A 25761-nucleotide genomic window follows, 5' to 3' on the forward strand; every position below is an offset into this window, starting at 1 on the left:
ATATGGGTGAAACCGAACCCTGCTTGCGGATTGACTTGTCGACCTTTCTTGGCGGTGGTGGTGATACCAGTGATATCGTTGAAATGGCGGGCAATGTCACGGTATAAGAGCGTACTAGGCGTACACACTACTCTCTTAGATATAAACACCGTTGACGACTAGTCGCTGTATCTGCACTCGGAACATGACCGGGTTTGAAAAGGTGAGTTTTTTTTCGGAAATTCGCTATAGGATTGGATGTGAAGCCATTTTTGTCGTTTTGCAGAAATGTGGAGATAAATGAGAAGTTGACATACCTTATATCAAATCATTTCGAGAAACTGCTGCAATTTGCAATTTCCGAAGAAAAAATGCTTGTTTCCGATCACATCTTTTCTTTCTTTTATATAAAAAGCATTACCGGAAGTTTGTGATTTGTGAATGGATGTTGCAAAACACAATTACACTATTGGTTAGGGCTGGCACCGCTAAAACCAATAAGTACATGTTGAATTCACCCACGTCCTGCTAATTATGGGCTCTTTCCGATGGCTCCTCTCGAGACTGGTTAATTGCAGTCCTTTTGCTGTGGGTGCGTGCCTGCCGCTCCAACTTATTTCTGTTTTCCGCGAATTCGTTCAAGCATATGAATTCTGACGATGCTGAAAATAGCTGTGCAGCTTTCCTTTACTGCCGAGCCATTAGTCTTTTATTCTGCTTCGTTCTGGTTAATTATCGACTCTGTAATCTGAGCCACGTCGTTTTTCCGTGGTGCTAACGATTTATATGCTGCATTGGCTTTTATGACTGCGTATGACGAATGTTCGCAGTTTGTGTCTTGAAGTCGCGAATGATATTGTTGGAATTTTTATTTCATGAGGGGAGCTATCTCAGAACTCGTGTGAATTCCATCATTTTTCGACTGAGAGGGCTCTGCTACCAAAAGACAAAGAACTGCGAGCTATACGTAAAACTCACATTGATCTCCTTAATTCTATGAGAAATGGGAATTTTCTGCTATCGGATTGTTCCTGTCCACCCTCCAACCGTAGAAGTCCGTCTATTGAACAATCGAGAAAATTCTATGAATTTCTGAGGTTTATTGTATGAACAGGCTGGAAAGCAAACCAGTAGTAACTGAGCCCTTCACCCATCCGTCGATAAAGTGGTACCAGACCAGTCTGGGAGGATAAAATCACTGACTTGATGCACTGGCTAACCCTCGCGAGTCGTTGTAGAGGGTAGTTACACGACTGAGGTTTACAGTTCGTAACGAATTTGCATTAGAGGCATCACCCACCAATCTGACGGATTTCAGGTGGAGTATTCGTATACGGGTTAGTAGATTATGGAGAGGGGGTGATTCCGTCCATTTCTTGCTAGTTGGCGTAGAAGGCCCGAAAGATGCGGCGTGTGTACACGACTGGCGCGCTCGAAACGAACTCGTTGTAGAAAACAGTGCGCCAGAACGCCTGAAGCCGTATCATCCGGGCCGTTTTTACGGCAGTTAGGAAGAAATGGACGGGATCACCCTTCTCTCCATAATCTACGATCCCGTATAAGAATACTCCAACTGAAATCCGTACCACCTTGGATTCGTGGGGTGATGCTTTTAAAAAATAAAAATAAGATGCTTTTAAAGTCGAACGAGTCTCGTAGACTCATCCCCACCGCGACTGATCAACTCCAGACTCTTTTCCTTTATCTTTCAGCTTTCATGTTCATTACGTTCTTACTCTTGTGCGTTCAAATCAAAGTTGATGACCACGTCAATGGGGATTGACGATTCCCCTCAGGAAATGCTTATTATCTGTTACGCACGATCTCAATATGACCAACTTGTTTTTTTTTCCTTCATACCGGGTAGACTGGCCGGTTACCTGGTAGTTCTAGCAATTTTTTTAGATTCGAAATTTATTTACTGATACCTTCTGGAGTTCTTTTCTAATTCTCCGTCAGCTCTTCAATGTAACAGTTCTTGTTAACCCTGTTGGTGACTTTTGCTATGATTATGAAAAAGTTGGGAAGGTCTAAAGATTAGTCTTCAGCCAATCGAGCTAACGACTGATTTCCTGAAAATTAATGCTAATTTTTCGAAGAAATTCAATTTTTCTAAAGAAAGGTATTACATGAATCCATGAATTTTTAAATATTTTACTTGCACATTTATTTCTCTTGTTAATTATCTTCATTTTCACTTGCTTTAAAGGCGCTATTCCTTAGAGACGTACCATTTCGCTACCGCTACCGTTTTCCCATTGTTTTCAGCTTGTTAATTACATTGACGCAACACATTGTTGCGTTTCAAATTGTTGGTGGGTTGAGAAAATATCTTTTTTGCTCATTGATCTATTAATCACCACACAATGATCCATGCATACATAATCTGAGAATTCAGCAATATTTTAAACACTAGGGGAAGAGATTAGGATTCTAAATGCTGTCTTGCAATTCTGTGTGCGTACATAGTTCTGACCATTAATAATAACAGATTGTTAATTATAGAGTAGATCTAAGAATGAAATGTTATCAAAGATTCTTTATATCTAACGGGTTTGACCATTAGCCTACTAGAAGTCAAATTCCTTCACTCATTTTTTCACAAGCCATAAGGTTGAACCACTTGGTCCCAGAACGAATGGCTTGTATGCGTGAAATAGCCATTCCTTCACGGCGAAATGCTTTTCAAAAGGAACTCAGCAGGTCCTCCAGCCATTGAAATTCCAATCGATGCGTTTTGTTGTCGTTGGGCAGGTAGCGAAGGTTCAAGCACCTGCGTACCCCATGAGGAATGCACATTAACGCTTTCACCTGGTTACCGAGTGCACCCATGTGTTCAGTGCATTCTGCACTTCTCATCGTAATTATTTGTTGCGTACCAGTATTGTTCCCTTTTTTATCGGATGTGTTGCTATGGAAAACTTCTATGGAAACTTCATATGATTTTCCATCGTTTTGATTGCAATCAACAACATTCTCGGTTTGGATTAACCCTTTTACTAGATGATTCCAAACTCATCTTCCTATTCGAAAATCCTCCAAACGCAAAAAATTAAATAAATATGACTGAAAAAAATGTCTTCAATGATAAAGATACAGTGTTTTAAGTAAAAGATTACAATATACCATAATATAATGCAATATAATCTGCTTAGAATTGATCACATTGAATGTTTTTAGACCTTAATTAATCTTCCAAGTACTGTCTGAAATGTCAGGAAATCTGAGTCTTTAGATTTTTCGAATAATTCGAGCATTGAAATACGAGAGCTGCCCAAGTTTTTATGTAGTTCAAGATTCAAACTGCCGCTACAACTTCGAAATTCTTTCCAAGTTGTTTGCTCGTAAACCCATAGATAAATCTTCTAGAGCCTAAATAAATCAGTCTGTAAACACAAATAAATTTATCCATCTCTTAGAATGTTTCACTATTTAAGTTGTACTTTTTAAAGTCACATATTAACCTCAAAAATTTTCACTGCAGAAGCTAAAGAACTCCTTCTACTCGACTTTCTACGCATAGTTTTCTGTGTGAACCAATCAGTACCCATGGTCTACGAACGCACCCGCTATTGTTGCTTTATTGGTAGTCCAAGTGGCGGCGAATTAGCCGCGACAGCTGTCGGCCGCGATTTGCTGCCGACATCGTGGCGGAGTGGCGTCTCCCCCCGTTCCTCGTTCCTCCTCCGGTAGATGGTCGGAGACCACTAATAAGCAACCCGGTCGTCATTACGCTAAGCTGTGCGGAGGAAGGCGGGGCCGAAGTGGCTTTCCCAGGGGTGGCGCGAGCCTGAGACAGGCGGGGGCTTGATTTGAGGAGATTCACAGGGAATCGATGTACGCCTAAGCCGAACACGCCTTCCTCTAACTCCTGTCTCTTCCGAAATCGTGTTCTCTCTTCTTCTCCGTTGTTTTTGAGCGCGAACATGACGAATTATGAGGATGTTCACTCGAGAGTTTGTTTACACAGACTTTCCCCAGTAAACATCCAAATGTATACGTATGTGTTCCGTAATGGGCGTGTTTCCAGAAAATACCTTTAGAGGAAGCACCGATTCCAACTTCACTCTTAGTTTATAGATTCCGATTGTCATCTACTGTTACTGATGTTCAAAATAACAATTTACGGCGGTTTTAAGTAATGTAAGCCGTTTTATTTCTAGTAGTTTCTAGTAATCCCATCAATCATTTAGAAATTGGGCTTCACTTTCATCCTCTAAAACTTTCAACGAGTACGGTTATAATACTATAAAGAAAGGAGAAATCAAGTGGTATAAAACTTTTTTGATGAAAGTTGTTTCTTTTGTAATTGTCAAGTTTGGCAAAAAAATAGTTCACATGAACACAAAAATAGAAAGAATGAAATTTTAAAAAAATATTCTTAAATTCAATAAGATAATTCTTCTCTGATGTATTTGATAACGGCAGAAATGAGTAAATTAAGGAATTTTGCAAAATAGAGAGAAATAGGTTAAATTTTACTGTTCTATTTCGGTTACATAAAGAGTCTAGACGGGCGCTCGAAGGTGGTACCGTAAAGATGAAATTCAGTATGTGGATGATGGGAAGTTCTTTTTTGGATTTTTTCGGTCTTTCGAAAAATAGGACATTATATCTTTGTACAGACGCTTTCTTGTGAAATTTTCTTTTTTTTTAAGATTCTGACGAATATACGATGAAATTTATGGAGATGTTTTGCCATCATTTAAAATATGAACATGGAGAAATTATTGTATAGGCCACACCTGTAATTCTCGGCAGTTAATGCCAAGATTTTTATTTTCATACAAAACATCAGATTAAGAGTTGTGTTTCAATATAAGAGTGGTGCTCATTGAAAAATTCAAGAGCGAAAACTTCTGCCATGATCTCCGAAATCTAAAAAAATTCAATTTCCAAAAGAAAGGGCCTCAAACTGGCAGTTTTCAAGTGTATTTGTCAAGCATATGATAATGAGAGGATGTTGATAGAAGGAACGTTCGGGTATTTTCTTTGAAATGAATGTGAAATTACGGCTTTTCGTTGGGAATACGTAAGCGTAGATGTAGTACAAATATAACAGGGGAATTATAATGAAGGACGAAGTGCACGAGTTTTTTTTTATCCCAATGGGAATGCGCAAATACGTTCGACCTAAATTCAGAATCATCTGGGAATCGAAAATGATCTATACAATGAATTGCGGGGGCGAACCGACATGAATGTCAGTGCTTTTACCTTCTCGTACAAGTCTGAAGCAACTTATCGACGTAATTGGGATGAAAGGTTTGGTTGGCCCTAGGACGGTTTCGAACCATCAACAATGCAGAACCTGGTACCCACTCCGTTGCACTTGTCTAAGGAGGACAGCAGTACAAAAGAATATAATTTACGTGGTTCATCGAAGGGAAAATTTAGAAAGCTAGGAAATGAAAAGGAAAAATGCGAGAAGAGTTATCTGATCTATTGAGTGCTTGACGCATTTTGTTATTACTTGGTCCTCGAGAGGACATCCGACCCTTCCATTTTTTGGTTGATATCGACTTTCATTTGACATCACCGGGTACTTCACGTCGTCGGATTTAATTACTTTCTTTTTTTTTCTTTATTCTTCTATCTGTCTTATCCTAGCTGGGGATAAAAGCTAAACTCTTATGAATGAATTAGAAATGCTCCAATTTAACTTCAGTGAACTATGTATATTTGATCAAAAGAAAGAGCTTAGGATCTCACCGCATATGTAGTCATTTGATAAATTTCCTTTTTTCTCTGATTTTTAGTAAAAATGTACCCTGCCCATTGAATAAACAACTTCATTTATTATACTTTACTTTTATTTATTTATTTATTTATTATATTTTTAAGCACATACACATAGACGTCTTTTGTTGTTTCTAGGAATTCTCTTTTAAAATTCAATTAGAAAGAATAATTCAATAGTACTAATTATTGTTTTGTTCATTCCAGGAATACATTGGAGACACCTAGCTACAGTATTGCTACTATTCCCTTTCTTAGTAACTTTAACCTCAGACCTCTTCCTAACCTTACACCTTTTTAATACGTGACACATTTGGTAAACAAACACTAATTGCCATATATTCTTCTCTAACCTTGTGATTTTTTTTTTGCGTGAGAAGTTGTTTGTTTACTGTTTATTATCTCCTTTTGTTTTCTGGAGATTCTCTAGCGTAGCATCTAATATCTACTCAAATTCTATTCTATTTGATTGATTCTTAGGGAAGAACCACGTAAAAGTTTTGAGTTCTTCCCGAAATAATTTTATAGCGAATTTTCACTTTATTGTCCACACTGTCCCTTTCGCCGGCTGGCAGACGCGCCACGATTCAGAGCTCTCGCAGACCTTGAGCGTTGTAAGGTGCCTCGTTGCGGAATTCAATGCACCAAGGCCGTCGCTTTTCTGAATAATCAGGAGAAATTGAGAAATTGCGCCACTAGACGTATAATCCATTCGTGGAGAGATCCCAACACCTTCAATTTCGTGGTATGCTGCCCTCTTGTTCTCACCAGGTATTCCACATCCGTTCGAAAGTCACCAGCTATTCGTGGTAGGTGCACCCATTCGGGTTCTACATTGAATACGTCTAGTTAACTATGGATAAAGTTATGAATTACTGACAAATGTCATATTTGGATGTGATGTCGACACAACTTTACGAGTACATGCGGAATGATGGTCCAAAAAAGAGCAAGTTGTAGTCTAGGCGACAAAAACAGCTGGTTTTCGGCAAACAAAAAAATCGTATTTTATGTGAATATGAAATTTACGTAATAATGTAATGTAAAGGAGCACTTTGCGAGTTTGATTTTGTTTTGCGTTGGTCCTCACATTAATTGCCTATAAGCCAGAAACAGTTGTTCTTATTACGCCAATAATTTGCAGGTGTTAGAGCATATTTTTCCTACTAAAAAATGCGCAACTGGAAAACTCAGATAATAACATATGGTTCAGTTTTTATATGTATAGCAGTCAGCACTTAAATTAGTCATTAAGGGACCTTCCATAGTTCGTTCCAATGATTAGGCGTCAAGCGGAGCCAATGCGTCGTACGCAAGAAGTTGACCAATTGCCAGTTGAGACATGAATGAACATGTCATAAACGTTTTCTTGTGACGGACCAGCATACTTCATTCGTACCAAGATATGGATCGCGGCCGCGTTGCGTCCGCTCGCTCGCTTGCAGAGTGCCACCAGAGCCAAGCTGTAGAGGAGTGTTGTACACGTTTATTTATTCTGAGCGGACTATCGTAGCTTCTAGAAACGAATGTGGAACACGTGCTTAGCATGTAAATCAGAGCGGAGCGAGCAGCCAGCCCTTTGACATATTGCTCAGGGTCCTCGGGGAGTTAGGGCAATGCGGACGTGTTGTCTTTATACGCTGAAAGGATTGATGCCGCATACGTCCATCTCTTCAGTGTTCTTTCGGTTGTTCCGCTGTTCATTTGTCGTATTCTTTCTTTTGAGTTTTCTTCTGCACTCACGGATAACCTCAATGCATCATTTCGAAGCTAGAGCGCATCCACTGCTCCTGAGTCAGCGGATATAATGTCAAGAGTATTTATGGATTGGTTATCCAGAGGCCATGCATTCTTGTGGGAAACACAGCGACTGTAAAACAAACATTCTGGGAATCTCAGCTACTCACTGAAAGGTGATCTCGTTCCTTGGTCTGTACAGTCGGGTCAAAATGACATGAATCACAAGTGTTGTTTCGGTGCATTTGCGTACGCGCTCCAAACGGCGCGGTGGAGGCAGCAGTTGGGACCGTCGCAAACTGCAGCGGTGGGTGGTCCCAACAATTGTTTTGCCACGCTATTAGCCGCTACGCTCCCTCGAAGCACCCCGAGAGAAGCCGCGTACGAAATTGCGTACGTGCTTCATGTCGTTTTCAACCTACTGTACCCTATGATTTATGCTTCTGCAGGACATAGTATTGTGCCCCTCTCTGCCGTCTGCACGACATCAAAGAAGTAGCGGTTGCAATTTACACATCTTACTTTCCTCATGTGTACTTTCTGTTTAATCGTTAAAAACCTCCCTTATTGTGGGATTTTTGTTTTTTGTTTCGTGGATATCTTTACGATGTGCTTCTGACAACGCTTTTCTATGCATTCGTGAGGTATGGCATTTTTTGTGATTACGAACATTGCTATCTTACGACATTTGCATATATGTGAAGACCGATTGCGAGGGAGATCCCGCAACGGAGACATCCATTTTTTCGTCCAATAGGCCTTGTCTTGGTGATGATCATAAATCTTGGCCATAAAGCCGTCAGATTCGTACATTACGATCGGATTTCACTGCAGAAGTCGTAATTTTGAGATGGTAATATCATTTTCGGTGTCTCCACGCTTCACGTGCTATTTCTCCCGCTGTTAATGCTGACGTTCCCCGAATAACTCTGATGAAGGGTCTCTAGGCTCGAAATTGTCCTTGAGTTGTTCGAGAATTTTGAGGTTTGGGGGAGAGGGGAGGGGAGGGGAGATGTTGTTGGTTTTATTTTATTTTTTTCCCCTTTTTTTTTCCTAAACCTCACGATTACGAATTGTAGTGAAACGCGCTGGCGGGTCCCAAGTGACTTGATATGCCAGTGACTTTATCCTTCTTTTATATACATATATAATAACAAATGTTCAGTAAGAATGCTCCTTCTTTTGTCTTATGCAGAACGTGTTTTTCAGAGTAGAGATTTGAATAACTTAGGGTCTTTTCTACTTTACCGTAAAAATACAAGATCATTAAGTAGATTACTACCACGATCACTCATACTATTATTAACATTTTCGTAATGGTATAAAGTAAATTGTTATTATACGAAGTACTTTGGCACTTTCGGCTGTGGTTCTATTTTTGACTTCGAATAAGGTAACCATCTGATCTTTCCATTTTTTCTCTTTTTTTTTGTTTTCTTTTTGATTCTGCTCTTTCTTCGTCTTAGACTTGTGCTGTGATGTTGCTCGCTCTAGATTATCTTTTCATATTTAGCTTTAAAACATGTAGATCCTCTGTAGCCTAGTAGAAGAAGAGTGATTTTGACCGCTTTATCATTCATATTATGATCAATTCCAAATAGAATATTGTGGTTCCAGACATCTAAAAACTTCTTTCTGTATTTGCGGACGAATCATAGAAACCTACTTTCCCAAATTTCTGACACATTGTTGTTATTTGTGGTGTTGGATAATTATCTGCAAAAGTGCGTAATCGATATGCTCTGCGTGGTAACGCTAATGGCCTTGATATTTAATATGATAGAAATAATATTCCAAGTACGTAAGTGCAGACACGGAATAGCAATAGCTGATGGGTGTATAGTTCAGTCAAAACGACATGAAGCACAGACAGTTGCGCAAGCGGCTGCCCTCGAAGCGGTGTGGTGAAGCGTAACGGTTGGGATCGTGTAAGGATCCTCGCTCCTCGCAAAAATTTGACTTTTCATCTACATGAGAAATTACTTTGCTGCATACACTTGTTTCAGACATTTTTACGGACACTTTGAAATCAATATTTCCCAGTTTGATCTTTATTTGTAACAGAGCGCAAAGGTTTTTGAAATGTCCCGGCCAGGACATAGTCGGGTCAAAACGACATGAACCACGAGTGTAGTTGTGGTGCATTTGCGTACGCGCTCGAAACGCCGTGGTGGAGGCAGCAGTTGGAACCGAGTTGATAGCTAGCTGTAGCGATGGGTGATGCCAGCAAGGGTTGCACTACGCTCCACCTCACCGCCTCGAGAGAAGTCGCCCACGCAATTGCGTACGTGCTTCATGTCTTGACCGATACGGAGACGTTCCAAGTCAAGTACACATGTTTCAGAGAGAGAGAGGGCAACCAATGAGGTAGTTAGAAAAGCAAAATTTTAATGAATACGTAATTTTTATAGTTCCAGCAGGAGTTCTTGGTTCCCAGTGTAGGATAGGTCTTGTGAGTTTTCCTGACTATTAACTTGCACTGACAGTAGTGAGGTGGAAATAGGTTGAAGAAACCTCCATTGGATATGCCCTGAAGCATGTGCACTTCGATTAAAGTTTCTCAGTGTATGACCTAGGTGTGCACTTATACTCCGTTCGTAACGGATCGCCTTGTAGAACCATAACCTATTCTTGCGCAAATCAGGAGATATCAGACCTAATTCCAGTGTAGTTAAATTTACAGATAGCAACAGCTACGATAATGTCTCTATATCCAGTTGTTTCGTTCTTATAGCAGACACTGTTTGAACGACGAACTTTGGAATGCGCTCCCTTGCACTCGCTTTGGGGTGTGAGTTACGATTGACGGCGTGGCGCCGCTCAATTCTCACGTTTAATGGATCGTGGGAAACGTTTGTTCTTACGAGGTGCGTTAAAACGCACTTGTACACGCTTCGATCCCCCAAGGGTGGAACGTTTCCATGCCGTTTCTCAGGCGCTCGTACTAATCTACACCCCGAACACTGTATTCCCTCACAGATTTCGCAGCTACGTCAGTTTCGTGATACGCAGCATTTAATGGTTATTTGCTTGCACAAGGTACACCATTAATGAGGAATCAACTTCGTCAATTGTTAGTTTTTCCGCATCCGTCCCCAGGTTCTATGCCGTCCAGCTGCAAGAGATGTAGCAACTATGCATTAATGAACTTTATATTTTATGCGCTGGTCCTGAGAAACTCTGCCGTCTTACATCGATTTCTCTCCTCTTATGTGACAGTATTATGCTGCTTTGAACTCTACACTCATTTTTTAGTGCGTCCTGGGTGACGTAAATGGAATTACGCAAATGTTAGGAAAATGAAATTTATTCACATTGTTTCAGCTTGAATATCAGACGGGGTTTGGTAATGAGTTCGCCAGCACCGATCCACGCGTACCGGATGCACTTCCTCTCGGAAGGAACTCTCCGCAGGTAGGTTAAATCTACTACGGGACATAATTTTTATTTATTCCTTTGCTCTCACTCTCTTTATTTCTATTTTTCTCACTTCATTTACTTCTACACTTTCTTTATTGCTGAGCTCACTGCAATCATCGTGACGAAAAATGGAACATGAGAAGAAAATAAAGGCGGTGGAGAAATTAGTGTAATAGCTATTATTTGAACGTAGCACTCATAATACTTTTTCTAATTCAGATAAAGTTTTATCCTGTAGTCAAGTGGACTAAAACGAAATGAACAGAATAGAATATAAGAAGAAACGTATCAAAACAGGGTACTAGTGGACTAGTTCCTTTGGTTCATCTTCATTCAACTTTTTCATTTTCGTCGTCTCATCAAGACCATGCGGATCCTGCTTGCAAACACTGCGCAGAAGCATTAAAATAGGTAGAACTCGAGTCAACTGCCGCTTCCTTGCCTGCTTTGCCTCGACGAACGATGTTTTCCTCCCTTCTCTATATGAGACATGAAGCAGCCTTTCTTCCTATAGTGATACTCGCTACATCTTTGAAAGTTCCGCTTCATCAACCGTATACAAAAATGGTATTTGTAGGAAATGCTCTTCCAAAAAAATCAGTCCCTTTTCTTTTTACCTCTTTTTGAGAACGGTTTGTATTAAATCAGATTACAACTCCCAGAAGTTCCACGAAAAAACTGAAAATGAGTCCTGAACATAAATGCGGCTGCTGCTGTCAGCTGATCGCTATTCATGTAGACTTATCCACTGTCGGCGATCTCATACACTTTTAATCCTCAATTCTCTTACTTACATTTGAAAATACAGACGAACTGTGGGAGTAAATTACTGCAACCTGCACAATTTATTATACAGTTATCTACTGGCATTCTGAGCAATCGTATCTTCTTCGTAATTAGTGTGCACAAAGAAGTCAAATAGTTTTTTGAAGGTGCCTTTAATTTTAACATAGTATGTGAAGAATTAGGCACTAGTGTTAGTTTTGAAACTCTCTGAAATTCCATTTGAAAATTCTTGTTCATTTGAGAAAAAAGTGTGGGAAAAAGAAATTGATAATATTTAAAAAAAAATCCAACCAAGGAAGTTAGTTCACCACGAAGAAACTCCGTGAAATTTTACGAGAGTATTACACAAAAATTTACCAAGTCATGTTCGCAGGAAAATTAAACGGTTTCACATAGTTTCTGGTTTAGAATCAATATCTCCAAACTCAAAAACTGGGATTTTCCTTCGCATATTACACTAACATTAATCATTGTATTCAGCAATTATCCGTCACCGAGTCTTTAGATCGCAATAATTATCCGCCATCCTTCATCCTTTTTTTTTAATGTTCAGGTATGTCCTCATGGTCTTTATGCTGAACAGCTGAGTGGCACTGCATTCACCGCACCACGAATGACAAACAAGAGGAGGTAAACCGATTTTTTTTCAGTGGGTAATTACAGTATTCATTAGTTCTATACTGAATCTAGTTTTAGTTCCTTTCTATGACTGTATTCTTAAAAGCCATATTTTGTGAGCATTTCCATTTCTCTGCCTAAACATTTCTTTAAAGAAGGATTCCTCACTTACTAGCTTCTTTTCAGCACTTATTTGTGTAGAAACGAGTAATTTATCTCATAGTCATATCCGTCTCCTTCTCATACTTATTCGCTAGGTCTTGCAGTCTTCAAGGTCATCAACGGAATTGAAAGTACTATGAACTAGCAAGTGCACATTCACGGGTTCTTCTCAGCCACTGAGTGATTGACATTTCGGACGAGTTATTGCATGCTTCTTCGAAAAAGTATCAGTTGCATTTAGTTCATTTTTGGTCTCATATGGAAGAGTGAGAACAAAATTAGGGTTTTTTTTTTGGGTGGGTGTGTTGATGCACTCTTTATTTCTTTCTCTTTGTAGCTTTAGCTTACATGTTATAGATCATCTAAGACTAATGCTTAGGTTTTAGGGTCCCGACTGATTCGGTTATTTAGTTCAAAAATAAGAGCGCGACTGATTGCGGTCCCCCCACTACAATTTACCCCAAAATTATTTGACCTGCTCAGCCCATTGCTGTGGTTGCAATAATCTTCTTGTAATCAAGTTTTCTACTGCTGCTACAGTACGAAGTGAAATGATAGCGGTTTAAATGGAACGGCTACTCACAAGTACTTCATACTTGGATACTTTTGGAGTATAATCTTCTTCGTCTTCCTATGTGTAATTTTTTTGCGTCATTCGCTTCTACAGAGATTTGTGTAATTGCGGAAGCATGCTCACGTCGGTCAAAAATCACAGCGAAGCATGGAAATAAATTAGTAGCATACTGAAATGATGCACAGGAAATTGGTACTTCCCAGCTGCAAACGAAGAAAATCGTATCTTAGTCATATGTTATATCAATTGTATGGCACAAATTGCTGCTACACTGTTTTTCTTCAGCTAAGTGAGCAGAAGATGAGAATGTGTTATCTATGTTACATTTAACATCTTCTGGCTGATAAGTAGACATTAAAACATTCGCAGTGATGTTTTAATGCCTACTTATCAGTTTTTTTTGTGCAATAATTCTAGAGTCATTAATGTGGAAAATTGGGATGTGTGAGGGTAGTGTTAGATCAGACGTTTTCATGTTCTTGAAGTGTTCGGAGTACTACTAAATAGGGCAAAAGCTGTCAGTTGAAATTATATTGAGTTATCACACAAACTTTCTTACTTTTAATCGCTGCATCACGACAGCAGCATGAGCGGCTGCAACGCGATCCACTTCCCCGTCGCTTTTTTCTCGTCCGAATGTAACCAGACAGTGGTATCATTACGCTGAAAAGAAAGGAAATTTTGACATGGCTGTGCATTTCGGAGGAAGTAACGGGAACGGTTGCAGAGCAAAAAATATCAAAAGAAAAGTATTTCCCGAAGTTCCTACTGCGAGATTTTAATCAAGTAAACTGATTCACTTAATCACATTACCGATTATCAGCCTTTCTTTTTCTGTCATCTATCCGAAATCCCTCTGTAGCTTTTAGAGGACCTCATCTTTTTCAAAAGATGCATTTAAGAAACAGTTGCTGCGTTTTTGAAACTCGATTTTACGGCTGAAAACAATGTTAAGTAGAAAGAGTTCCCTAAAAATTGAGGGCAATGCTTTTCTTTGATGAACCTCTCTGCCGTTCTTCGAATGCTTCGTATTCCTTTGTATCCACCAGCACACTGGCCGTAATTCAATTGTGCACCACAGCCAACGTTGGTTTTACGAAAGCCTCGTAGTCGAGCGCCTATGCTAACTTCTATCTTAGGCTTGTGTTCCATTTTGTTGTGCTTTCAAACGTGTCTTTGAACGAATCCCGTTGTTTTCCGTTTTATTCGATTTTCGCGTTATTTCATTGCTCTCTCCTGTTTGCGTTGTTTCGACAGCAAGTTATCTGGCTCTAGAAATGCAGTAGGAATTTTACATATTGTAAATTAGAAATAAAATCGTATAAAATAGACCGCAGCTGTGCCTCATGTAAACTGCGGTAACATTGGTTCTCGTTGGGCTGTTGTCAGGTTATCGATCGCATCCACCGCAGCATCCCTGCAAACTTCAATCGTGTGCGTGTATAATCGATACCTATTGAAAGCGAAGCAGCCGAATAGCGCCTTTTTGCTGCTTATGGACTATGCACGAATAATCCCAGCATTTAAAGAAATGTAAAAAAAGAACTACATTTTGGGAAAAGGAACCGTAGGGATTCGCATTATTTTAAAACCATACTGAAGATTTAGGACAGGATAGTTGAAGCTTACGAAAATTTTGCGAGTGTCCACCATTCGTGTAATTCGATCGAAATAGCTATATGAACTGTTCAACCCATAAAATGTGGAATCGACAATTGGTCGAAGGGATCGTTCACGTGATCATGATACTGCTGTATCGACCCTTCCCTTTTCCCAAGTTCACCACCGTTTGGTGGTATTGATCAGAAGAGGTCGCATTGTAACAGCCGCAATGCAGCACCCAAAGCAAAGCGGTTGTTCCGGACGACACGAGCCTGTGCGGGGCAATAAACGTGGCAAGGAGCACAAAGTAAGGTCAAAACGACATGAAGCACGGTGTAGTTACGTAAGTGGTTGCGCTCAAAGCAGTGATGCGGAGCGTAGCTGTTTGGATCGTTGTGGAACTCTTGATAACAGCATTCATTGCTGCAGCTCGTGATGGTCCCACTTCGACTCCAACCGCTGCCCCCACCGTACCGCTTCAAACGCAGTACAGTGCTTCATGTGCTTTCCTATTATACGTCTGTGTAGTGAAGCAGTTAGAGGTTCCGCTTCCTGCATGATCGATCGGAGGTTCGAATCCTCCCTAGTGCTCAACAAGCCTTTCTTCCTCCGGGGTCGATAAATTGTCACCAGCACTGTCTGGGTGGATAAAAACACTGACTTGACACATCGGCTAGCCACCACAGGTCATTGTAGAGGCCAGTTATACGTTCGTAAACCTCAAACGATTTTAAATTGAAGTGAACGGGGGGGGGGGGCACATTCCAAGCGGATTGATTAACACCAGAAACTTTATAAACTTTAACTTTATACGTCTGTGGTTGCCAACAAGTACGTGTTTATGATTTTTCTACTTCACACTGTAATTGAATTGCTACAAGCTTGTTATGTAAATGCATATTTTCGCAGATTTTGGTGAACATGTGCACAAATCGTTTTCCAATGAGTTTAGAATTTACCTTCCATTGGTTTCAAAATTTTCCTCGTCCCAACTTTTTTACTCGAATTTTAGCTGGCTCTATCGCATCCGCCCTTCTGTTGTTCACAAGCCGTTTGAGAAAGTGAAAGTAGAGAATTTCACCAACAATTTCACCGGAATCGAAGCCACTCCTAATCAATACAGATGGCATCCGTTTCCCTTCCCAAAAAAGGAGGGCATGGATTTTGTTCAGGTAATTCGAAAGTGGCTAACTCCGTCGGTGCAAGGTTTCTGCAACGAATTAGCGTCGTCCAGGGTCTCTACACTATCTGTGGCGGTGGCGATGTTGTGTCCCGTACTGGATTGGCTATACATCAGTACTCCTGTAATGCGTCAATGACCGGGAAAGCGATGTACAACTCGGACGGAGATTTTCTTATTGGTGAATTTTATTAGAAGTGTTCCCAGTGGATATACAATCTAAAAAAAGTTCTCCGGTAGTTGGAAATCTGAACTCGTTCGCTATTTTTCCACTTTTAAGGAAACTTATTGTTGATTCAAAAAAGAAACCCATTGCTGTGATTGGCCACGTTCGAAAAACCTGTTTTTCAGTTCCACAGGAAGGCGAACTCTTGATTACCACTGAATTTGGCCGAATCCTAGTGGACATCCAGGAAATTGTCATCATTCCTCAAGGTGGAGATTAGTTTCTTCGCTTTTCTCTAATATTGAATTGCGGTCAACTGAAAATGATACAAATCTCAAGTTGCTACCATAATATTTGTACTACTGTTTTGTACATTTGCCTTAGGTATTCGCTTCTCTGTGGATATAAGGGGTCCATCTCGCGGATATATCCTCGAAGTCTACGGCACTCACTTCCAACTACCCGATCTAGGGCCCATAGGTAGGTAAATTCCACATTTGAGCTTTGAGCTTGTGGTTTCACTCACTCATTGCAAAAGTCATACTTAACTCTTCTTTTACTATTTTCCCACCACCTCACTGCAGACTTTCACAATGTACTGTTTTCATTTATAAAAGTGGTACAGAGTGCCTAACGGCGGTTTAGCTGTCACAATACTTGTTAACGGTAGTGACTTCATTAATTGATCTCACAGTTTGTGTGCTAGCTGCAGTTATCATGCTGTTTGAGCTGGAATTGGTCTTTTAGGAACCGCCTTCGATTAGTATCGCTATACATTTAGCCGAAGGTTCTCATCTTAGAGTTTCTTTATGCTGGCATACAACCTTGTTGCGAAGCACACAAGGGACAGTTGTCAACTAGCGCAAGTCCATCATGTTCTAGTTCGTCCCTGGCAGCATAATTGTACGGCAAAAAGTTCCACGCTACTCGGAAAGCACTAGACATGGAATTCATAAGTAGAACGTGGAAGTAGTACTGTTAGTTCGACATGAAAATGATTTATTTTCGCTCGTTCCTCCTTTTCCAAATTATTTGGACGTAAACGCTTAAGTTAAATGAACCCTGGAATTTTTCTCCTTCAGAATGTAAATTTTGAATGTACTGACTCAACTAGGTATTCTTTATTAATTGGGGAACTTATCGTTCATTTTGCAGAACTATTTTGCTGTATTGGTTTCGATGAGAGATAGCTAACACAAAAAGTGGGAAAACTTGTTTGAGTTTCTATTGATTTCTAGGAGCTAATGGGTTGGCGAATCCTCGTGACTTTGAGACACCAGTCGCGTGGTTCGAAGATGTCGATATGCCATTTAAGATCTTCAACAAGTATCAAGGATCGTTCTTTGCATCTGAGCAGGTACCGGACTTTTTTTAACTCTATTAATCTACAGTATTTGATCCGTGCATGTTATCCCTATGTATCTTTAAAAGCAGTCAAAAATAATACGATCAAGTCTTTTTTTACCCTGTTTCTGAGTTAAATCGAAGTTTTTTTTTTTTCTTTTCAGCTTGTAGATTTGTGGAATTCCAAATAAGACGACTATTTTATGTTCAAATTCATTGTGCATTTTCAATCATAAGTACACCTACCACCTGGGCGGAATCCTCCTTCTTTGGCTTCGTAGCAACCAACAATCATACCCATGTATTCAGACATGCAGTTCCCTAAAAAAAAGAAATGCTTAGAAAGCAGATCTCGAATAGAAAAAAGTAGCATTCGGAAAAATGGAAGATGTGATGTGCAGCTGTAAAAATGAATAAGAAAATAAAGAAGAAAGAAACCCGCCATTTTCATTTTCATAACTTGATCTGCAGTGAACTTCACGTTAATTAAATAGTAAATATTTTACTCGTGATTTCACCAAATCGCTTTTTGTATTCAGGATCACTCACCGTTTGATGTCGTGGCATGGCACGGAAACTATGCACCGTACAAATATGACTTGCGTAACTTCAACGTCATTAATACCGTCTCGTTTGACCACTGTGTTAGTGCAGGAGTTTTTCAATATGGTAGTTGTCCGGTAACTGTTACCAACGGTTCATCTACCCTTCTCTCTCTTCTTTGTTGAATTAGATCTGGACGACCTAACTCTTCCCTAACTCAGATCCTCAACGAAACCTCCACCTTTGAATGAATGACCACCTTTTAATGATTCTTCTTATCCTATGTTTTCACTTCAGGACCCATCCATCTTCACGGTACTAACCGCACCATCGTTGAAAACTGGAACGGCAATTGCAGACTTCGTTATTTTCCCACCAAGATGGGGTGTTGCTGAGAACACATTCAGACCTCCATATTATCACAGTGAGTTACACTAACCTGAAAATGGCGGGTTTCTTTCTTCTTTATTTTCTTATTCATTTTTACAGCTGCACATCACATCTTCCATTTTTCCGAATGCTACTTTTTTCTACTCGAGATCTGCTTTCTAAGCATTTCTTTTTTTAGGGAACTGCATGTCTGAATACATGGGTTTGATTGTTGGTTGCTACGAAGCCAAAGAAGGAGGATTCCGCGCAGGTGGTAGGTGTACTTATGATAGAAAAAATACTAGTGGAATGTTTTCGAAGTGAGGAGAAGCTATCCTCTCCACTTTGCCGCTTAAAAAGAAATAAAAGATAAGATATAAAAAAGATATAAAAAAGATAAAAAAGACGAATATATAAAAAAAACTTTATTCTGAAAGACATGCTCCACATGAATGTTCAGGAGGGTCCCTCCATTCAATGATGACTCCGCATGGTCCTGATGTTACTTGTTTCGAGAAGGCATCCAAGGACGAGCTGAAGCCGCAACGCGTCGCCGAGGGAACTATGGTTGGTGTATTATTTGAAAGTTAATAAGTTTACAACAAATATAAACTTGTTCTAACAAATAAAAAAAATGGAAAGGTACTAGTCTTCGAAATAAATCTGGAATGCAACAGTGTTTGAAATTTGTCTATAACATGTTTCGTTTTCTTTTTTTTTTATTTTCCCTTTTTTCTTTCAGTCTTTCATGTTCGAAAGTTCGCTGAATATGGTTATCACCGAGAAAGCTAAGCATGAAAACGTGGACAAGGACTATTATAAGGATTGGCAGCAATTGAAAAAACATTTCAAATTGGGGTAAGCTATGGTTTGGCATTGATATAACGATAAAATGAAGAAAGAAATTCCTCCTCGGTGACTCGTCTGCTCTTCATGTTTTGCTGTTCGATCGTTATCTTGTAGAGCTTTAAAGAATACAAGTGATGGGAACTGAATAGAGAGGCATTTTTTTCTCAAGGGTCTTTATTGATGTACTTTGAATGGAATGAGGCTGATGAGGCAGATATGAGAGTTGCTTGTGTTCCTTTAAGCACCCTCCCTCTAGGGACTCCATACGACTCATATATTTTGCTACTGGACAAGCCTATAATTTTTTCTCTAGGAATCGGATAAAAGTCTTTGTGGCATTAAAGTGTACTAAAGAAGAACTTGACAAAAGTGGCTTATGTGAAGAATACTGGCGTAGAAATTTAGCTGGAAATTCCTCTATATTAGTGTTAAAACAATCAAGCACTTCAGCGACTACTTTCGCACTTCAAAAGTTTTTTTTTGTGATTCATAGTTTCCCTTTGTGATCAGTTCTCGCTTTTTGTTGTTTCCGACATGCCTGTATCTGTTGTCGTGATGAGTGAAATTGGCCTTCCCTTTAGGTAGCTTAAGGATCTCGTCAACCTTGATCCACTTCTGTTTTCGCTTATAATGTTGCGTTTTTTTTAAACCTGATTTCTTCTTCTTTTAATGGTTTGACGGAAGAAGTGGTTCTTCCTACTACCTAATGAACAGCCAACGAGAACATGCTTCTTTGACTAAGCTTTTATCGGTGTTTGAAGCGAATTCTTTTCCCACCGAACAGGATTGAAGTGTGTTTCGATTTCTCCACCTCCTCCATTTATGAGCAGCTCAGCGTTAGGTCCCGACATGATCGCAACTCAAATAGACTAAGCTTAAAGGTAGGATTTGTTTTGTTGGTATGAAATGATGGGGATAAGAATTTGAAAAGTGTTTTTTCCGCGGATGTTGAAGATCAAAATAAATGTCACGAATTTGAACTTACTTGGTTACTACAGCGCCAAAGCTATTTGACCACGGCTAGGCTATCCTCGGTTGTTACGTCTCACGTGTATTATTCGTAACTTTTATTAATATTGATTTATCAAATTATGACATCACGGTAATCAATGAACGACCCGACAAAACTAATTCCTGCTCCATCTTTGACTTCTGATGTATTTTTAGCATACGATGCGATGGACCGATGCTCTCGCAGTAGATGAATTGCACTTTGGGAGAACTTCCACTTCACAGTTTTTATAAATACCTCTTGTTTTTGCTAGCTCACGGTTTCTATAAATATTTTATCTATGAAAGTTATATGTTGTTAATGTGCAGCTGGTTGACGTTTTCCAATTTTATCTCTTATGTTTTGTTTGTTGTTTTTGGTCTTTTGTTGCCACACTTTTTATTTTGTTTCACAATTCGAAACTCGATTGAATACGAGCTTTGTATTATGTATTTATTCATGTATCACGTTTCACCCAAAATTCACGCTTCACGTTTCACCCAAAATTGGTTTGCGCTTTTGTCTACGTGGGAAATCACTTTGTAATATCCACAAATTGTTACAGCCATCCTATCCAGTAGGTCCTGTTCGGCCTCTGATAAAGCTCCAACATTAGAAGGACGTGAATGAGCGCGCCGACTGTTGGTTCTGCCGCATCATCGGCTGGGAATGGTTACGCCAAGTATCAAATTCGGTCATCGGGTTGGTTCAACTTTTTTTCGAAATAAAATCCGTGATATTTGTCCACTGATTTTCTTTATACGGTATCTTTGATATCACTCATTGGTTTCGTTTCTTTCCCGTATCTGAGCTGTAAATAAAATCTCGTGTAAACCTATAAATAGTGTTTCATGAGAAATAATCCATATAGAGGGGTATATACCAAATTCAAACCTTTGCTATAGTAAAATGTGCAGTTTTGCAAAAAAAAACACCGTCAAATTAGTGTTCATTAGCGCGGAAGTTGCGCTTTCGCGTAATTACACAACACAATTATATTTTGTCTGCAGTGTACTCAGGAAAAAAGAACTTGTTCCAGCAGAAGGGTCTCTGCAGCATAAGTTTTTGCCATAATATGCTAATGTAATTTGCTGTCACTTACAGGTCTATTTGCTTTGTTTTCTTCCCGTGCTTTGACATTGTGAAAAATTGCTCATACGCAGTAGGTATGAAGTGAAGCTGTTTCTACATTCTACAAAAATAGTTCCCTTTAGTATTAGTTGGATGTCATTAGTAGATCTAAATATTAAACTGTCGTACTTTTTCTACCTGTCGCCTTTTCTTTTCCATTGCTTCTCCTTATTTGTTGAGGAATTTCAAACCTATTCTACGAAAAAAGATGAAGAACTTTTGTGGTTCTCCAATAAACCTCACAATATTTCCTGAACTGTCTAATCTATGCTTGGTGCTTACTGCTTCTTTCTAGGTTTTAGGTTGGTGCAAAAATAATTTTCAAACATTTTTCGCGTTTTCAAACTTTCACTTCGAAACGCTATAACTCGCCTCAAAATCAACTTTATCAATCGAAATGAGAACCACTACAATCCACGCATTTGTGCCAACGAGGCACAAACTTGCTTATTCCCACCGCATAAATGTCCGAGCTTTTGAAATCCACGAACTTCCTGTAGTCGTTTTCGACATCGCTTTGGTTTTGGAAGATCTTACCTGCTACGCAGCTGTCCAGATGTGTGAAATAGTGATAGTCGGTTGGCGAAAGGTCTGGCGAATATGGTGGGTGATGCAGTTTCGTAGCCTAACTCGTTCAACTTCAGTAGCGTCGGGTTTGAAATGCGTGGCCGGGCATTGTTGTGTAAGAGAATTGGGCTCTTTCTCTTCACTAACCCAGGGCGAAGAAGTTGGAGTTTCCGTTGCATCTCGCCCAGTTCGTTGCAATACTTCTCTGCGGTGGTCTCGCCAGGTTTCATGAAGCTGTAGTTAATTACACCTATAGCACACTACCACACAGTCAGCATGGTCTTATTCTGGTGCATTTTCGGCTTCTAGAAGTTCTTGGGGTCTTCATCCTTGTCCATACAGTTGAGCACGACGGTTCCTGTTGTCGTAAAGGATCCGTTTCTCATCGCACGTAACAATGCGATTTAGAAAAGGATCGCTCTTGTTGGCTAACGGAAGAGTTGAGCAGATTTCAAAATTTCTTTGGGACTCGCTCAGTTCATGCGGCGCCCAGTTGTTCATCTTTTCACCTTTCCATTTTTTCTAAATGGTGAACGCCTGTTAAATAGTCAATTTCTAGTTCTTGAGCAATCCCTCGTGTTGTTTTAAGCAGATCACCTTCGATAATTGCCTCAGGAAGTGGTCGTCAGCTTCAAAAAGGAGTTCGCGACATTTTACATCTTTGAGGCTCATATCGCGACAACAGAACTTTTTTAACCTATGCCGGATTCGGTGGTGCTTCTCTCACCTCCAAACAGGGTTGATAAGAGGAAGATTTGGTGAAAATCTTGCTCGGAGATATTGTATTCTAAGTCTTGGTACCGACCAAATACTGATTCTCGTTCAAAATAACTTCAGCACTAACAATACTGCCCACAGAGTTCAGAACCGCTCGGGCGGCTCTGCTCTTCGACAGTTATTGAGTGTTCACAACCGTGCGCTCAATAGCCACCAAAGCACAGAGCCACTGAACTGCGCGGCTCCGAACTCTGCGGGCAGTGTGAGGATAAGACAATGAAAAACGCGCATTATTTTGCACCAATCTAATATTTCTGGCGCGTTCTCCATCGTTCTTCCCTCTGGTCGCAATAAGCATCTGTTTGTAGCGTTTTTTTTTAAGAAGAATCTTGCACCTTTTTAATTCTACTGTATACATCAGCTTTCTACACGCATCATATTTTGTTGGTTCAGACAGGTCCGCTCATTAAAATATTTTAAACAGTTTCTCAAAAAAAAAACAACTCCTGAATTTGTTGCCATAGTGCCGTTAATCTTTCTGCTTGGACTAAACCAAGCAGACCTGCCGCTCTTAGGGTTCCACCGTGTTGTTCTTAAGTTTCAGCTAGAAGAATTACGGTTTGAAATTTATGGCTTCCATTTATCCGCATAAAACTGATTACCTTGAAGAAAAGAAAAATCAAGTGCTTGTGTACTTCGCACATTTCTGCTGTAAAATGGTGGTTTTCCGAACGATTTCTTCATCCAGGTATACCACGAGTGTTAGCGACAGAATCCGAAGTCTTCACTTTGGATGATCACGACGAAGAACGGAGACCAAATGGTGACACTCACCAAAGGTAAGTCCGAACCTTGGGAGTTGAATATTTTGCTTACAATTCTTTCTTCATTTAAAAAGTCCGATTTTAGTGAGGAAACTGAGAAAAGTCGTTTATTTGACTGTCCGCTTGATAGTGATGACGATAAAGAAGAAGCACACGATGACATTGTGAACAATATCCGTCAACATAGTGAGTGCTTATAAATTTTAAGGCGATGAACTATTCACTAGTGTTAGAGCTCGTTATATCATCAGACCAAACTACTAGTCGGATTTATTAATACTTTCTCACATTGAACCGGTTAGTACCGTCTGATCAGTGATGGTAAGCTTCGCCCACTTACCAACTTGTTTCCAATGAATCTACTGTAGACTGCTGCACAATGATTTCCATACACTTCACGTTAGAAGACAGCAACTCGCAGCGCTATAAAGATAGGGTCGCAATCACTCTTCAGCGGTCAAAGTTTGGACGACTTGTTACCAAACTGTTTACGCGATATTGCACCATAAATCTGAAGCATGTTGCCAGCACTGTAAAGTCTACTTGTTGCGTTGTTGAGGAGTCTACTTGCTGCTGGGGAACTAAGGAGGAATCTCGAATTAAGCAGTAGCACGTTGGCTTTGAGGCAGAGCTGATTTATGATTATCAGTGGAAGTCAGCAATAGGTCGGAAGCTATACTATAACAATCATTTTGTACTTGTATGATAACCAATAGATGTCTGGGCTTTCATTGTGAAAAACGTCTATGACTGCCCGAATCGCCGCGACATGCGTTTGATTATCGCAGTGTAGAGGGGAGAGAGGGAGGGGGGATGAGGACTAAGCAGAGAAAAAGGTCTTCTGTTGCGGTCACCCAGTGAGGATAACTTTAGGAGATTCTTCCTCTCAAAAACTACTTTGATTTTTCTCCATGTTTTTCCTACTAATGTCCCTTACTTATAACTGTATACAGATTTCACCAATACTGGTTCCGTGAAAGAGAAGTCTCGATTGACAGATTCATTTGACATGGACGATTCACAATCTGACGATCTGGATTTGTTACCACCTCTTCCCGGTGCTCCAAGCACTAACCAAAGTTGGATGAACAAGTTTCACTCGTTGAACTGTTGTAATCCTAGGATACCAAGCAAATGTAGCATAATGTAGTTCCTGTTAGATTATAGAGCTGATTGAAGAGAACAACCCATTGGTTAGGATTTTATCGTTCTCTGTTGTCATTGCAATTTTTGCTCTGTTGTGCGAAAATTAGCCCGGTGACCTAATGCTCTGTTTTTAACTTTCTAAGAGCTGGATAGTTTTCACAGTGTTCCAGTATTCTAAATTTTCAATATTGTTTTCGAATATGAGTCTTGTACAGTGTTCATGGACCAGTTCTCGCATGTCGTTGGAAGCCCCGTGCTGATAGTTGACTGATCTCACATTGTATACTTTTTCATGCCAGCTGGAGAAATGAGCTGAAATGTTCCGAATTTTTTCCTATCATTGTCATTCTCTATTATTTGTGCTTTTCTGAGGTGTCCAATTGTTCATTTCTTTTTCTTAACTTTGATCTCATTTTTATCACGGGTTTCGTCGATCTCACTCTTTTATCGCATCTCATATTCATATTTTTGTACGTCCTAACCTGCAGAGTCTCGGAATTATCTTCATACTTCACATACTTCAAAACTGCATTTCTTCGTCAGAAAGTTGATGTAATTGAATATTAATACTGTATTGTTTTATTGATAATAATCGAACTTTGCCTCGCTGTTTCAAAACTAATTTTCAAATTGAATTCGAAAGCGGTTCAAGTGTTTTGGTTGAATGTCTTCACTCTGATAATATCTCATTTTGCAAGGTGAGTCACGTGTTAGCCATAGAACATTCACTAACTCACTTTGATCGAGTGGACAGGACGTTATGGTGTGTGGTACAAAGATGACATGTGGTTTTAAAACATATAGTAGGGTAAAGACGACATGAAGCACGTGCGCAATTGCGTATGTGGCTTCTCTCGAGGCGCTTCGGTGGAGCGTAGCGTAGTGTAGTGAAACCCTTGGTGACACCACCCATCGCTACAGTTTGCGACGGTCCCATTTCAGTTCCAACTGCTGACCCCACCGCACCATTTCGAGCGCGTTAGCGAGTGCGCCGCTACCACACTCGACTATATACTCGGGTCAAAACAGCATGAATCACAAGTATACTTGGGGTGCATTTGCGTACGCACTCCAAACGGCGCGGTGGAGGCAGCGGTTGATCCGAGGTGGGACGGTCGTAAACCGCAGCGATAGGTGGTGCCACCTAGGGTTCCACTACGCTCCACCGAAGCACCTCGAGAGAAGCCGCATACGCAATACGTGCTTCATGTCGTTTTGACCCTACTATAGCTATTCGAGTTTGGTTGAGTTTCCATCGTTTACGTCAGTCAGGTCCCATCACGTGTCAAACACTTGAATCAACGCAGGGTGAATCAG

General features: G+C 40.1%; 3 protein-coding genes across 5 annotated transcripts; 2 read left to right on the forward strand and 1 right to left on the reverse strand.

The window, feature by feature from the left end:
* Positions 1–184: 184 nt before the first annotated feature.
* On the forward strand, positions 185–20269 carry RB195_005524 (uncharacterized protein; the record flags this gene model as incomplete). 3 transcript variants are annotated; one of them, XM_064178079.1, is made up of 15 exons in its annotated part: positions 10292–10322; positions 10391–10494; positions 10780–10869; positions 12215–12291; positions 15630–15789; positions 15852–15978; positions 16149–16232; positions 16348–16443; positions 17202–17320; positions 17847–17951; positions 18148–18274; positions 18419–18493; positions 18680–18786; positions 18962–19077; positions 20236–20269. In XM_064178079.1, 15 exons carry the CDS (start codon positions 10292–10294, stop codon positions 20267–20269), a joined length of 1452 nt encoding a protein of 483 aa, XP_064035162.1. The 3 variants fall into 3 exon arrangements, with proteins under 3 accessions (XP_064035160.1, XP_064035162.1, XP_064035163.1); XM_064178078.1 differs by lacking the exons at positions 10292–10322; positions 10391–10494 and adding an exon at positions 185–202; XM_064178077.1 differs by lacking the exon at positions 10292–10322 and having other exon boundaries at positions 10474–10494.
* On the reverse strand, positions 3560–3907 carry RB195_005525 (uncharacterized protein; the record flags this gene model as incomplete). The annotated part of the gene is made up of 1 exon (XM_064178080.1): positions 3560–3907. One exon carries the CDS (start codon positions 3905–3907, stop codon positions 3560–3562), a length of 348 nt encoding a protein of 115 aa, XP_064035161.1.
* Positions 20270–20685: 416 nt separating the features above from the next.
* On the forward strand, positions 20686–24448 carry RB195_005526 (uncharacterized protein; the record flags this gene model as incomplete). Its single annotated transcript, XM_064178081.1, has 4 exons — positions 20686–20761; positions 23223–23313; positions 23384–23484; positions 24252–24448. The coding sequence occupies 4 exons, from the start codon at positions 20686–20688 to the stop codon at positions 24446–24448; spliced, it is 465 nt and encodes a 154-aa protein (XP_064035164.1).
* Between the last annotated feature and the right edge of the window lie 1313 nt (positions 24449–25761).

Source organism: Necator americanus, chromosome I (genome assembly GCF_031761385.1).
Source record: "Necator americanus strain Aroian chromosome I, whole genome shotgun sequence".
NCBI lineage: Eukaryota > Metazoa > Nematoda > Chromadorea > Rhabditida > Ancylostomatidae > Necator > Necator americanus.